The following is a 15997-nucleotide window of genomic DNA, read 5'->3' on the forward strand; positions in this document are numbered from 1 at the left end:
TAGAACTCAGAACTACTTAAACCTAACTAACCTAAGTACATCACACACATCCATGCCCGAGGCAGGATTCGAACCTGCGTCCGTAGCAGTCACGCGGTTCCGGACTGAAGCGCCTAGAACCGCACGGCCACCGCGGCCGGCCTGTTCGAATCAACTGGGAACAAATCTAGCGGACCACTTCTGAACTGCTTCGATGTCCTCCTTTAATACGACCTGGCAGCCATCCCAGTACGAGCTAAAGGCCGATTATAGCGCACTTTGCCCAAAACAATCAGAATCTTCAAATTTCGAATCGAAAAAATATCAAGCAAAAATGGTATAAAAACGCGATTTTTGCAAAGCGCCCTATTTCCTAATAAAAGTCCACTTTCAGTGTTGCATGAAGGAACATAAAAACAGCCATTTTTCAAGCATTTTTCACTGTTTTTAGATCACGTCTGGAAAAAAAACGGATTTTTAAAATATCTTAAAATATCAAGCAAATAAGAAGAAAGAAGATTTTATACAGAAAAAGAAATTTTTAAAATACTTTCTGTGTAGATAGAAGCGATTATTACTAAGAAGTGTAGACTTTGTGAAGTGGGGAAATCAATCGACAACTATCGTTCACATGGGCACACGAAAAATAAACATTCATATAAGTGTAAAGAATGTGATAAAATAGTATAAAAAATTTCTATCTCACCAATACCAGAGCGCTCTGTGTATGTGGAAAATATATTATATATCAATGTTATAAAAAGCGCTACAAGCCATTTTCGAACAATTAACACACGAAACTCTTGGAATCCATGAAAAATAAGGAGGAAGATAATACAACAAAAATATATTAACCGTCAAGAAATTAAAGATTCTGGAAATTTTTATCCAGATCCAGCGTCTAGGGGCTAGGTGCAAGCACGTGTAAGATCTGTTATCCAGAATATTGGAAAATAAAGTGATCAGTATCTGTGGTACAGAAGTTGTTACATGTTGTCTTACAGAACATCTGCTAACGACCAAAAATTCAGAATCAACAGGCTGCAGGTTGCACCTTCTTCTTCAGGTGCAAAAATATAGAAAAATGAACTTTCATGAAATGTTTAAAAATTATCGTTTGAAACTCTGTGTTGTGCGTCATACGTCAAATTTTTCTAGCCGTATATAATTTTGTAGGTGAGGGTATCATTTGGAATTATATCGAATTTTATCACTGAATGGGGCACACAGTTTCATTGCAGTCTTTGGTGTTCTGAGGAGGAGCGGACAGAAGTTCACTCTCTTGCCCGTGGGGCGCGAAACTGCCCCTAAAGGTGAAAGAATCAGCAATGATCAACGGCATGAGGATGCGGAAGGTAGTGGAAACCACAGCATTAAAGACCCGTAACGTGTATCCACAGGACATGTGGCCTCTAACTGAAAAAGTGTCATGATGACCTCTCCATAGACGAAAGATTCCGAAACCCCCATTCGGATCTCTGGGAGAGGTCTGCCAAGGGGGAGGTGACCATGAGAAAAAGAATGAATAAACAATGAAAGGATAACGTTCTACAAGTGAGGACGTGGAGTGTCGGAAATTTGAAATTGGTAGGGAAACCAGAAAATCGGAAAACGGCATTGCAAAGTTTCGATCTATATATAGTAGAGGTCAGTGAAGTGAAATGGAAAGAAGACAACGATTTATGGTGAGATGAGTGTAGGGTAATATCAACAGCAGCAGATAATGGTATAATGGGAGTAAGATTTTTTATGAACATGAAGGTAGCGCTGAGAGTGTGTTATTGTAAACAGTTCAGTGATAAGGTAGTTCTCATTAAAATTGACAGCAAAGTAACTCTGACATCGACAGTTCAGATATACATGCCGAAGTCACAAGCTGAAAATGAAGAGATAAAGAAAGTATGTGATGATGCTGAACAGGTAATTCAATATGTAAAGCAACATGAAAATCTAATAGTCATGAGACTGGAATATGGTTGGAGGGGAAGGTGTAGAGGAAAGGGTTGCGGGAGAGTTCTGTACAAACTGAAATTCGTTCAATCTTAGTATTCCTTGCTTAGGTGTAAGAGAGTGCCGTAAGGCCCTAATCTTGCCAGGTAAAATAAATGTATAAATAAATACATAAATAGGGGCTTGGTACTAGGAATGAAAGAGGAGAAAAACTAATTCAGTTCTGCAATAAATTTTAGCTAGTTATAGGGAATACTTCGATGAGGAATAACAAGAGCAGGAGGTATACTTGAAAAATGCAGGGAGATACTGGAAAAGTTCAGTTTGATTTCATCATGGTCAGACAGAGATTCCAAAATCAGGTACAGGATTCTAAGGTGTACTCAGGAGCAGATATGGATTCAGATCAAAATTTAGTTGTGATCAACAGTAGGCTGAAGTTTAAGAGACTAGTCAGAAAGAATCAATGCACAAAGAAGTAGGATATGGAGGTACTAAGGAACGACGAGATACGTTTGAATTGATCTGAGGCTATAGACACGGCCATAGGAAGTAGCTCGATAGGCAGTACAGTTTAAGAGGAATTGACATCTCTAAAAAGAGCAATCACAGAAGTTGGAAGCAAATACACAAGTACCATGAACGTAACTGCTAAGAAACCATGGCTAACAGTTGAAATACTTCAGTTGTTGGATGAAAGAAGGAAGTACAAAAATGTTAAGGGTAATTAAGATATACAAAAATACGAGTCACTGAGGAATGAGCTAAAGGGAAGATCAAGGAAGCTAAGACGGAATGACTACTCGAGAAAGTGAAGCAATCGAAAAGGAATGAGTGTTGGAAGCACTGAATCAGCATATAGGAAAGTCAAAACAACCTGCGGTCATATTAAAGCAAGGGCGGTAACATTAAGAGTGCAATGCGAACTCCACTCTTAAATGCAGAGAAGAGAGCGGATAGGTGGAAAGAGTACACTAAAGACCTCTCTGAGGGGGGAAACTTATCTAATGTTATAGAAGCAGAAACAGGAGCCGGTATACAAGAGATAAGAAATCCAGTATTAAAAAATGAGAATTTAAAAGAGCTTTGGAAGACTTGCGATCAAATAAGGCAGAAATGATAGATAACATTTCCTCAGAATTTCTAAAATTATTGGGCAAAGTTGCAGCCAAACGACTATTCACATTCGTGTGTAGAGTCTATAAGTCTGACGATGTACCGTCTGACTTTCTGGAAAATATCATCCACACAATTCCAAAGACTGCAAGAGCTGACAAGTATGCAATTATCGGATAATCAGCATAACAGCTCATACATCCAAGTTGCTGACAATAATAATATATAGAAAAACGAAAAAATGGCATATGTTAGTGACGATCAGTTTGGCGTTAGGAAAGGTAAAAGCACCTGGGAGGTCGTTCTTGCCGTTGTGGTTGATAATGGAAACGAGAGTAAGAAAAGTCAGAACAAGATTATAGGATTTCTCGACCTGGAAAAAGTGTTCGACAATGTAAAATGGTGCAAGATGTTCGAAATTCTGAGGAAAACAGGGGTAAGCTACAGGGAGTGACCGGTGATTTACAACAACTTCAAGAGCCAAGACGGAGTAGTAATCGTTGAATACCAAGTATGAAGTGCTAGAATTAAAAAGGGTGTAAGACAGGGCTGTAGTCTTTCGCTCCTAGTGTTACATTTACACGTGGAAGAAGCAATGATGGAAATATAAGGAAGGTTCAAGAGTGGAATTAAAATTCTCGGTGAAAGGATACCAACGATAAGATTCACTGATGACATTGATATCGACAGGAATTACAGGATCTGCTCAATGGAATATACAGTCTAATGAGTACCGAACATGGATTGAGAGTAAATCGAAGTAAGATGTAACTAAAGAGAAGTAACAGAAATGACAACAGCAAGAAATTGAACACCAGGATTGCTGGCTGTGAAATAGACGAAGTAATTCTGCTACCTACCTGTAGGCAGCCAAATAAACAATGATAGATAAGCAACGAGAATATAAAAAGCAGAATAGTACTGGTAAAGAGGGCTTTCCTGGCCAAGGGAAGTCTAGCAGCATCAAACATAGGCCATAATATGGGGAATAAATCTCTAAGAAAGTACGTTTGGAACACTGCATTGTATGGTAGTGAAACATGGACTGTGGGAAAACCGGAACAGACGAGAATCGAAGCATTTAGGATGTGTCACTACAGAAGGGAGTTGAAAATTAGGTGTACAGGTAAGCTAAGAAATGAGAGGGTTCTCTGCAGAATCGGAGAGGAAAGGAGTATATGGAAAACATTAACAAGAAGAAGGGACTGAATAGGACATCTGTTAAGACATCACGGAATGCCTTCCATAGCAGTAGAGAGAGCTGTAGATCGTAAAAACTGTAGAGAAAGAGAGAGACTGGAATACAAACAGCAAATAATTGAGGACATAGGTTGCAAGTGCTACTCTGAGATAAGGGGGTTTCCGTAGGACAGAAATTCGTGGTGGGCCGCAGCAAACCTGCCAGAAGACTGTTGATTTAAAAAAAAAAAATCTTACATCACATATATGGGGTACTTTTCTATGAAACAACAGGTTTACGTTAACATTGCCTTACAGATGTGTAACACGTTTAAAATCACGAAATGTGTCGTAAGCCTTCAGATACTTGTTTGATGGACCTAAGTTTCACATCTCTTGTGGGAAAACTTCATTTTTTTCATTTTTCACGTGGATAATCTGTAGCGTGAGATGATCAGACAATGCAAAGCCAACGAGTTGACTGTTTTTACGATTTGTCTGAAACACAACGAACATAAAGTAGATCATGTGCAACTGTGTAGAATTATAGGTAATTGTGACATTAACTGAAAATATCTCTTTTAACTCAATCTTGTACTCTGTACATTTTGTTCTTCAGTGAAAGGCACGGGAATTTTCGAATTTTTAAGCCTTTCTTGTTTTAGTTAAAGTTGATATTTAGGATAGTGTTTGACAACAGACACACGAATTTCCGTGTATTCTACTATAATTTTATTTTCTTTTGGTAATGCCTCTTTTATCTTAACATTGCATCATTTCGATCACTCCATCGAAGACGAGCACCGTTTGTACTTTAACTCCAATGGAAGCTTACTGTTAGATTACATACCCCTGTAATTTCTTTAAAAACTTCAAAATTCACCAAGCATGTCCAATCACTTCTCTCTCTCTCTCTCTTTTTCACCTCATCATTCGTGAGTATATGATCTTCCATACCTAATTCATCGGCAAGGCACGAATTCAAACATAACAAAACTGAAGAAATAGTAAAAGCATGCTCCATACTAGATAAAATATTATTTCCTTTTTTATGGACACTAAATCAAAAGGTTTGCTACAAAGTTATCAGTCACTTTCATTTAACTGTTAATAATACATTGAATATACTGTCCCACCAGCTTGAAAAATTCTTAAACTCATTTACGACTGGGCACGAAGGAGATGTACCTAACCATTACAAATGTGGCTGTTGACCTCCAAACCTTTGTTAGGAATATTTTCAGTTAGGAATATTTTTACTCCTCTAGCTCACAGAGAATGAGTAAAAATAGTAGTTTTGTAACTTGTTCATTTATAGAGAAAGAAATTTTATTACTTCATTTCTAAAACGACTTTTATACTGACGCCATTGAAGTAACTCAAATCGTCATTTTCAATAGTTATGGTTACTTCCAAGTTCTGAATTTTCTCGTGGATTGGAACAAATAAAGGATGATGTGGCTCATTAATTATTGGTGAACCAAACCCGTCATTGGTCTTAAATGGTATAATTATTGGTAGGTCATGAGTGACCGTTTTTCCATTGTCAGAAGTAATTTGTTCGCCAAATCACAGCACACTTCGAACACTGCATTTTCTGTCCATATGACCTGCCACAATTCTCACATGCTCGTTCCATTTCATATCACTTTGTAACGTTGCACCCACATATTTACACAACATGACTGTGTCAGGAAGGGCACTATTAATTCTGTATCTGAGCATTAAAAGTTTGTTTTTTCTACTCATCCGAATTAACTGCACATACGGTTCACGTCCACGCTGTCGCGGCATGCTACCAGTGTTAAAGACTGCGATGGAGCTCCGTATGCCACGGCAAACTGGCTGACACTGACGGCGGCGGTGCACAAATGCTGCGCAGCTAGCGCCATTCGACGGCCAACACCGCGGTTCCTGGTGTGTCCGCTGTGCCGTGCGTGTGATCATTGCTTGTACAGCCCTCTCGCAGTGTCCGGAGCAAGTATGGTGGGTCTGACACACCGGTGTCAATGTGTTCTTTTTTCCATTTCCAGGAGTGTATATATATATATATATATATATATATATATATATATATATATATATATATATATATATATATCAGATACTCATCAACCAGGATAGTAAGGTCACCAATCGTTATTTGCTGTCTTGTTTCGCAAGAACTGATCAGCAGAACATCTGTGCAGGAATGCCCAGAAAAATTGCATTCTAGTGCAGGAAGTAGTTAACAAAGCGATACAAATTCCACCATTGCAGTGGTAGCAAGAGATCCCTTGGAAGTGGTTCGAAAGTATGCAATTCTGATAAGGGAGAAGGTTCCAGTTTAATCAAAGTACATTCCTCTTTTTTATCTTTATCTGTTCCTATCAGAATGCTAGTTATAAATGCAAAACCAAATGTGCAAATATCAAGTTGATTATGTAACAGTAACCTTTACCATTCTTCTTTTGAATAGTGAGGTATGACCACAACGTGTTGTCCGATAGCTGAGTGGTCAGCGTGACGGAGATCCGTCCTACGTGCTCGGGTTCCATTCCCAGCTGGGTCGGGAATTTTCTGCGCTCAAGGACCGGGTGTTGTCTTCATCATAATTTCATCCCCATACGGCGCACAGGTCGCCCAATGTGGCGTCGAATGTAATAAGACCTGCACCAAGGCGGCCGGACCTGCCTCGCAAGGGGCCTCCCGACCAATGACGCCAAACGCTTATGTCCAGTACCATAATGTGTTCTTCGTTTGGAGAGATTAGTCAACGACAGCCTGAATCCTATGAGGTTAAAGAGTTATCCGCAGACAAAATATCCCGATCATGTAAGTAAACCCATCGAATTTTTTGAGCGTCATGAGCAACATCCAAAAGGAAACGTCGTATTCCTCAAAAAAAGAGGTACCAGTTCCTATTCAAGTCCTATGAACATATATCTAGGTATCCCACTTGATTGCAAAATTCAAATAACCACACATTATTGGGGAGAAATTAATTCTTCCCACAGCCATCTAAATGCAAGGAGAAAGGTTAGACGAGAGTCTGAAGTTGATACCACAGTCAGATGATATCGTGATCATTGTCTTGATACAGCAGCCTCTGATATGACAAATCAGTTGCTGCAACGTCTTCATGAAATCCCAAATTTCGCCCCGCAACTTGAGGACAGTGCTGATATGGGAGACCTTTCCCAGCTTCTTACTATTGTAAGCTTCTGTTACGAAAATGAAATGCTATAGAACTTTCTATTTTTCAAAGCTCTGGAAGGGAGCGCTACAGGCGAAACTCTTTTTCGTCCATTCCTTTTTGTTGACTGCAATCTGTCTTGGACAAGTTGTATTCGTACATGTACCAATGGGGCGGCAGTATTTACCGGAACTACGATGGTTGCCCAGAAACTAATGCACCGCATTATTTCCTCAGCCGAAAACAATGCTACGAATGCGAAACGTTACGTGTGTATTGTTTCAAGTCTCCTGAGTGAGCGGGCGAAGTTTCCATCACTTGCCCTGAAAAACAGGTACCGGTTCCTATTAAAGTCCTAAGACATCGTGATTCTAGGTCAGTTTCAAAATGACGTCCGCAGGTGATGTACGTTACCAACAACGTGCCGTCACTGAATTCTTCACTGCAGAGGAAGAACTTGTGGGGAATATTCACAAACGCTTATACAAAGCTTATGGAGCATCTGCTGTCGACAGAAGTACAGTGAGTCGCTGGCCACGAAGCTTGAGGTCACCAGAGGGCGGTTCGCCGGAGTTCCACGATTTCAAGCGGTAGGGGAGACCATCCACGGCTGTCACACCTACCACACCTGACCTAGCCAACTCGGACTTCCACTTGTTTGGGCCATTAAGGACACCACTCGTGGAAGACATTTTGAGGACGATGAGGAGGTGATTCACACAGTGAAGCACTTACTCCGCCACCAGAACAAGGACTTTTACCGACTGTGCATACACGTCCTTTTTAGAGCTGGAGGAAGGCCACGGAACGGGATGGAGATTGTGAGGAAAAATCGTGTGTATACATCAAACAACGGTCTTTCGCGTGTGCAATTCTCATTGTGTTCAATAAAGAAAAAGAAAAAAATGTGCTTCATTATTTTCTGGGCAACCCCTCGAAGAAAGCGGTTCGTAGCAAGGGGATGTGCTGTTTTAGCTTCAGTAAAATTCACTCCAGAAAGCATTGGCTTCTGAAGTAAGACGACTGGAAGTCAATAAAGTGCTCAACAACACTGTCAGTCTTGCAAATTTAGTAAAAGTACAAGGTTTAAACAGTAGCTATTCTCCATTCTTTGCGAGGAGATGGGTTGTATACATGCTTCACTTCTACTCCACTCTGAGGTACCTCGGCTGTCACGTGGTAAAATGCTTCGTCGCGTTCAGGAGCTCAAGGGTGAATTTTTCCTACTGAAAAGCAATCCTACACTCACGACTGTGTTTTAGAATGACAAATGGATTGTAATGTTATACTACTTGACCGACGTCTTGAGAAGCCGAATTTTCTCTAGGTACACTATGTAATCAAAAATGCCGATTTTCAAGTTCTTGGCGCCCTACGTCGACAATGCTGGAATCCAATATGGGTTTGGCCCACCCTTGATGACAGCTTCCACTCTCGCAGGCATACGTTCAATCAGATGCTGGAAGCTTTCTTGGGGAACGGCAGCCCATTCTTCACGGAGTGCTGCACTGAGGAGAGGTATCGATGTCGGTCGGTGAGGTCTGGCACGAAGTCGGCATTCCAAACCATCCCAGAGGTGTTGTATAGCATTCAGGCCAGGACTCTGTGCAGGCCAGACCATTACAGGGATGTTATTGTCGTGTAACCGATCCGCCAAAGGTCGTGCATTACGATCAGGTGCTCGATCGTGTTGAAAAATGTAGTCGCCATCCCCGCATTGCTCTTCAACAGTGGGAAGCCACAAGGTGCTTAAAACATTAATGTAAGCCCATCGTGTGACAGTGTCACGCAAAACAACAAGGGGTGCAAGCCCCCTCCATGAAAAACACGACCACACCATAATACCTCCGCCTCCGAATTTTACTATAGGCACTACATACACACGCTGGCAGATGACGTTCACCGGGCATTCGCGATACTCACACCCTGCCATCGGATCGCCACATTGTGTACCGTGATTCGTCACTTCACACAACATTTTACCACTGTTCAATCGTACAATGTTAAACGCTCCTTACACAGAGCGAGGCATTTACCGGTGTGATGTATGGCTTATGAGCAGCCGTTCGAGCGTGATATCCAAGTTTTCTTACCTCCCGCCTAACTGCCATAGTACTTGCAGTGGATTCTGATGCAGTTTGGAATTACTGTGTGTTGGTCTGGATAGATGTCTGCCCATTACACATTACGACACTCTTCAACTGTCGGCGGTCTCTGTCAGTCAACAGACGAGATCGGCCTGTAAGCTTTTGTGCTGTATGTGTCCTTTCAAATCTCCACTTCACTATCGTATCGGAAACAGTTGACCTAGAGATATTTAGGAGTGTGGAAATCTCACGTACAGACGTATGACACAAGTGACACCCAATCACCTGACACGTTCGAAGTCTGTGAGTTCCGTGTAGCGCACAACTCTGCTCTCACGATGCCTAATGACTACTGAGGTCGCTGATATGGAGTACCTGGCGGTAGCTGGCAGTACAATGCACCTGATATGAAACTCGCATGTTTTACGGGGTATCCGGATACTTTTGATCCCATAGTGTATCACTTCAGCACCGCAAGATGAATAACATTGAGAACAGTAACTGCAAGATGTTTTCTTGTCTCAGTGAGGTCGCGGAGGAAAATAGTGTGGATGTAGGGAAAATTAGTACCATTAGTGTAGGGTATGGTTGTGGCCTTACTCAGCAATTCCATTATAAATTTCCGAATTCTTCATTTGAGTATGATTCAATCCACAACGCTTTCGATACGATGGACCACTTATGAACAGTGGAACAGGAGAAGTTAATGCATTTCTGCACTCTTCGAAATGAATTTAAATAGAAGTCTCTCGAAAAGTTTTGGGTGCAGACTCGGAATGAATATCCCAATTCAGCAAGAAATATACTGGACGTGTGATAGCCCTTCATGTCGACTTACTTGTGAGATTCAACATTTTCCACTATGGTATTAATGAAGACGGAATTTCGGTCTCAGCTGCAGATGTAAAGGGGATTACAAGTCACTGTTTCAAACATCCAACGAAGACTGGACCTGCTTTATTCACATATTCAAGCGCCACTTCACACTAAAAGTGCACATGTCAAAATTTTCCAAATTTTGAACCATGTGCATTTGTGCACTTTTTTATTTTCTTTCCAGATGATCAGTCTGAATAAAACAGTTTCTAAATGGGTATTTAAAATTTGATTATTGTTCTATCTCATTTGCACATTGGTATCTTTCAAATACGAAAGAATTCGTAATGAATTAAAGTCCATATAAATGGATAAATGGAAACAAACTGTAAACAACTAACTTATTTGTGAACTAAGTTTTTTTAAAAAAGATTTGTTAACTTTCAGTTCCTTTGAATAATAGAAGTGTATGATAATTTCAAAAATATTAAAATTTGATATGATCGAAGCAGCTTCCCTATTAATCATTACTGTTACAATAATAATAATAATAATCATTACTATTATTGTTATTATTATTATTGTAATTGATAGTTACAATAATCAGACAGAACTAAGTGGATATCATGGGATATGTTTGTGCAAAGTATGAGAAGTGTTGAAGAAGGAAAGAAAAATGGGGCGGGAGGGGGACAAAAGTAGAATTTTTGTTTCAGAAGGTGAGTGTAAAGGGGAAAACTATGAGAACCAGGGGCGTTGGTGGCCAGTAACGTGGAGGCCAAGTGTTTGGTTCCCAGGGACCACCTGGAAAGGTCAGTATTGGGATGCCTTTTAGACTACATAACAAGCCATCAAAGTGGTGCCAAGTAGAAAGGCTTGAACCAGTCTGGCACCCGCATGATATAAATTTATTTTCGTATTGCTGTTATAAAGAATTTTCCAAACTGTAGGACCAGTAGGTACTTGCAGTTAACACATGTTTTGAAAGAAATGTTGAAAATCATGTAATGAGATAGAAAGTACATACCAAGGTTAAGGCACCTTCCAATGTTGTAAACCTTAGTACCTTCTCCGTGGAACTGGAATTTTACTTCATGATTTCCTCGGTCATATGGAATTCGGAAAATATCTCTTCGCCACTTCCCGTCAGGGTGCTATCAACATAAAACAGTACCTCCTATGAGCATAAATACTACAAAATCTCAATACTGTAACAATGAATGCGAATTTTGAACTGAATTTAGCACATTGTAAATAATCCTCTACATAAGGAGACCTATTACACTAAAGCAGAGAAAAAAGAAGGAAAACTATTACTAGCAAACAGAGTACTCATCAAGAACAACTGTGAAGTAGTTAAATATGGAGAGCACAAAACTTAACGAATTAATGCAGAAAAGACTAAATAAGTAACACATAAGATACAGCTCGGAAATAAAATTGTCTCTCAAAGAAGTGTTGGAGGACACATCTATAATATTTACTCACAAAAATGCAATCTCTAGCAACAACAATGTTTCCAAATACAAATTAAAGTTCTTTATTCCTAAGATTCTTATCATTACTGTATGTGAATAATGGAATTAAAATAATTAGATACTTACAAACTTTTAAACGCCTTTCTTGTACTTTTATACATGTATTTAATTTAGTGTGTACTACTATTATCTTTCCAACTCAGTGACACTGCACAGACTGAACATGAGGTTACAGTCTACATTATTTTTTATCTTCCTCCTAGCCACACACTATTTTATTTTTCGCTGTTCTTCACATAATTATTCGATACATCCAACTGAAAGCACGTCTTTTATGGTACATATTTCATGTTAATCGTCGATCATAATCATATGGCTATTTCTCCATTCACAAATGTTCTTCCAGTCATACTGAATAAAGGTCTATTCCCTTATCTCATTCTGTACTACTTCTAGATTCTGCTCTTTGTTGCATTATGGCTGACTTGTAGGAACTGCATTCCTTGGCATATATTGTTGTTATGAGTAAATGCTTTTCTGGACATAAGAAATCCCCATGCTGCAGTACCTTAACTTCATAACAAGTTCTAATGGCCTTTAATGTTCAATAATTATTTGTCTCCGCTCACAGACTATGAAAGAATACTACTACTCGACTGTGCATTATGAACACACATGCTGCTAAGGCAGCTAGCACCATAATATAGTGTAGTACCAGTTCATTACATATGTAATAAAATTAATGAATTTTCTGGAAGGTGGTGTCAGTTCTGAAGCTACTTGTACTATTGTTTCAGGCAACTTATGCATATCTATCAGTTTTCCTGGTCTTAACGAACGTTTCTACAATTGTCTTTCTAGCAGACTATTAGAAGCAAGTGCTGACTTCATAGAGATTTCCTTGAGCTGTTTTGTAACAACTCAGTGGTTCAAGATCCATTTCCCACCTTGTTTACGTATACAGTAGTGATAGAACTACACATGCCGTAGCAGTGCCCGTCTATGACTGAAAATAAGTTAATTTGTTCAATATATACTAAGGAACTAAAAACAAAAAAGAAGGTTTACGAAGGAATTAATCCCATAGGACGGAAATTAGTAGACACATGTACAAATACAGGCAAACAAATGACTACAATTTTTAAAGAGAAAGAGCCCCACAAACTGGGCTAGTGAATAACGCGTTGGTCCATATGTGGCCTTTATGCAAGCAGTTATTCGTCTTGGCATTGATTAAAACAGTTGTTGTGTGTCCTCCTGAGGAATCAAAACCAACAAAATCAGAGGACAAAGAGCAAAACTGGCATGAAAACAGCATGAAATTACGATTTCTTTACCAAAAATAGAAAATTTCACAGAAATGAGGAAAACCACATTAATGGAGGAAAAATAGTCAAACTGTATCCTGCTTATCACTTCGAGCTTCTTCATCATCATTGGCTGCTGAGCTTTTTCTGCTGCTTTTTTTTCTCTTTCAACATCGATGGTAGTTCTCTCCCAATCATAATCTTGAAATGTTCATCGTCGTCGTCGTCGGCTGATACTCGTATCCGAGTTTTCATTTCTCTCCTGAGATTTCCTTTGTCACGGTTCAGGCGTGGAAGTGTCGTTGATGGCTTAGCAAACCAATCCTAGAGTGGAAAAGGCGTCCACAGACATTACAGCTGATGGAAGGTGGAGGACGTGACTGAGCCTGGAGGAGTTTACATCTCCAGCGTTTGTCATCCTCCATTCTTCGACGTTCCAGCTCAAAGTTTTGAAGAGCATTTGAGGTAACTGAGCGCCAGCGACTTCGGTCTTCTGCTATTGTGGACCAGTTACTCGGATCGATGTTCAAGTTTTTAAGATTTTTCTTGTACTGATCCTTATAACGTTTGAGAGGGGCACCTCGTGGCCTTTTACCTGTGCTCACTTCGCTGTACAGATTACGTGCTGTCCATGTAGCATTTGGACGTCTTACAAAGCGTGTCTTCCTGAATAAAGACCTAACACTGTACACCAAACTGATGGTGTACAAAGCTGTAGTCATTTCCACCATGCTACATGGTTGCGAAACCTGGACGTTATATCGCTGTGATCTGAAGAAACTAGAACGCTTCAAATTTTTAAATTTGCTGATTCTCACTTTATTGCTCACCTTACATTTAGGCTTGGCATCTTCAACATGAACTGCCTTCAGTAGTTTCTTCTCATTTTCTTTGGTTACATCTGTTGGCTTCATCTTTACCGTTGAAAGTTCATACATTAACTCGAACCATCCATCTTGATCATTCCAACACATTTCTACTTCTTTCCGTAAGTACCAGGCCTTTCATTTACTTAGAAAAAATTTTCTATACAATAAATTTTTCTGTTCACACCCAACTTTTGTTTAGTCATAAAAAACCCAGGAATTTCACATACACTTTGTCATCCTTCTTCCTCAAGAGTTTCTAAACAGACTATACGTGTGGAAACTTCATCTTCTGTAGCTGATGTTCATTAAAAATTTCTTTCCTTCCTTCCCCTACAAGGTATTCAGCTTGTATGAAACTGGCTTAGAGAAAACAGCTCGATCAACCATAAGAAATTCTGTTGACTAGTTGACTTTGTAGCCCTTTTGTAAAATTTTTAAATTTGCTGATTCTCACTTTATTGCTCACATTACATTTAGGCTTGGCATCTTCCACATGAACTGCCTTCAGTAGTTCCTTCTCATCTTCTTTGGTTACATCTGTTCGCTCCATCTTTACCGTTGAAAGCATCCAGTTATTGTACTCATCAACCAACTTTTCAACCAGTCCAATCGATTTGTAGTTACCTTGAACAGAAAACTCTTTCCACATTTTCTTCCATCGGTGTTCTGTTAAATCCTTCGACAAAAGATGCATTCGTCTCTCAAAATGTTGAGTACCGGTTGATATCACGTTTCTTCGCCACTTTTCAAAATTGTTTGTTGTAAAAATTTTTACCGTTTCTGTCTGCATATTTTTTTCCGAAGGCATCCTCCACATATTTGTCGTTACATGCGATGGCCGATGCAAAATGTGAGAAGACATTGATGACAGTCAATAAACATTTGGTTCTTTTGTTCATTTTTGAAATGGATTTCAAAGTACCAGAGTCCATTTCTATTACGTCAGCTAGCCATCAATCGTATATCAAAAGTTGGATGACACCACTTCTTTTAAAAAAATTTCCCAAGGTTTCTGTAGTTCGTTGGTGGTTTCTTCACGAACATTCACTACCTCTCTAGCGGCTACAATTTTTTTTAACAAATTTACTTTTCTTTGTCTTACATACTTTACGAAGACCTCCAAGTCACTTCATCAAAGTTAAATACTCTCTCGACATAGTAGTATAGTTCATGTTGACCTACGTCGTCAGCCAGTTGTCTTGGTGTTACCACCAAATAAATCGAAGACAAACTCCTTCTCGTTGTCATTGTGGTAACGCGCCAAGTGTGTGTCAACGTTAACAGAAGTGTCTAAATTTAGCGCTCCACACACAACACTTTTTGGTTGACTGGTTAGTTCACCGATCAAGCAGCTACCACGAAAGTGGCTGATTTTCAACTGTTTTGCCAACTTTGGTAGGTTAAAATTTGGTCGAGCTTTGTAGCTCCCTTATTCTCTATTGCATGGTTGTGTCCCTTCTGTTCTTCCAATACTGCATCGTTCTTTTGTTTTGTCGTGATTACATTTTGCAATGGCAACAACGCCACCAGAGAGTGAACCAATTACTCCTGGTGCAGCAAGTAAAATTGGTAGAAATCCTCCTTTATGTTGTGGTAGTCCTGACCCTTACTTCTTTTTCATAAGATATTCAACAATGTTTTACGAGACGTATGCCTAGAGTTATGAGTAGGTTTACACCAGTATTTTGCTTGTCTTTCCTCGTTCGTTGCGAGTCAGTCAAAAACTCGTGATTGCTGTGTAGCTGATAGTTGTTGCGTTTAGTCTCCCCACTCGGCAGAACACTGTAGTCAATCGTAAAATTGTTCATTTACGCAGACAAAAAAGATAAACCATTTTTTATGAACCTCATCCAAGCCATGCCTAGTTTTCCTTTTCCATACACTATTTCTCTTACTGTCATTGCAGGCAATTTTTAAACAAATGCAGCATCTTCTGCTTGCATTTGTCCCTTTGGAGCCGACTGACGTTCTTTGCCAGCTCTACGTGTTTTATCTAGACCTCTGTGGTATCTGTAGACTATGTCACGTCTTTTGCCTACTT

General features: G+C 39.6%; 1 protein-coding gene across 1 annotated transcript in view; it reads right to left on the reverse strand.

Moving 5' to 3' along the window:
• The window catches only part of LOC126212940 (uncharacterized), a 483964-nt gene that overhangs the window by 268279 nt on the left and 199688 nt on the right, over positions 1 to 15997 (reverse strand). The window contains exon 9 of the mRNA XM_049940457.1: positions 11330 to 11456. Within this exon, the coding sequence (XP_049796414.1) occupies positions 11330 to 11456 (127 nt within the window). The remainder of the gene's footprint in view (positions 1 to 11329; positions 11457 to 15997) is intronic.

This window comes from Schistocerca nitens, chromosome 11 (genome assembly GCF_023898315.1).
Source record: "Schistocerca nitens isolate TAMUIC-IGC-003100 chromosome 11, iqSchNite1.1, whole genome shotgun sequence".
In the NCBI taxonomy this organism is placed as follows: Eukaryota; Metazoa; Arthropoda; class Insecta; order Orthoptera; family Acrididae; genus Schistocerca; species Schistocerca nitens.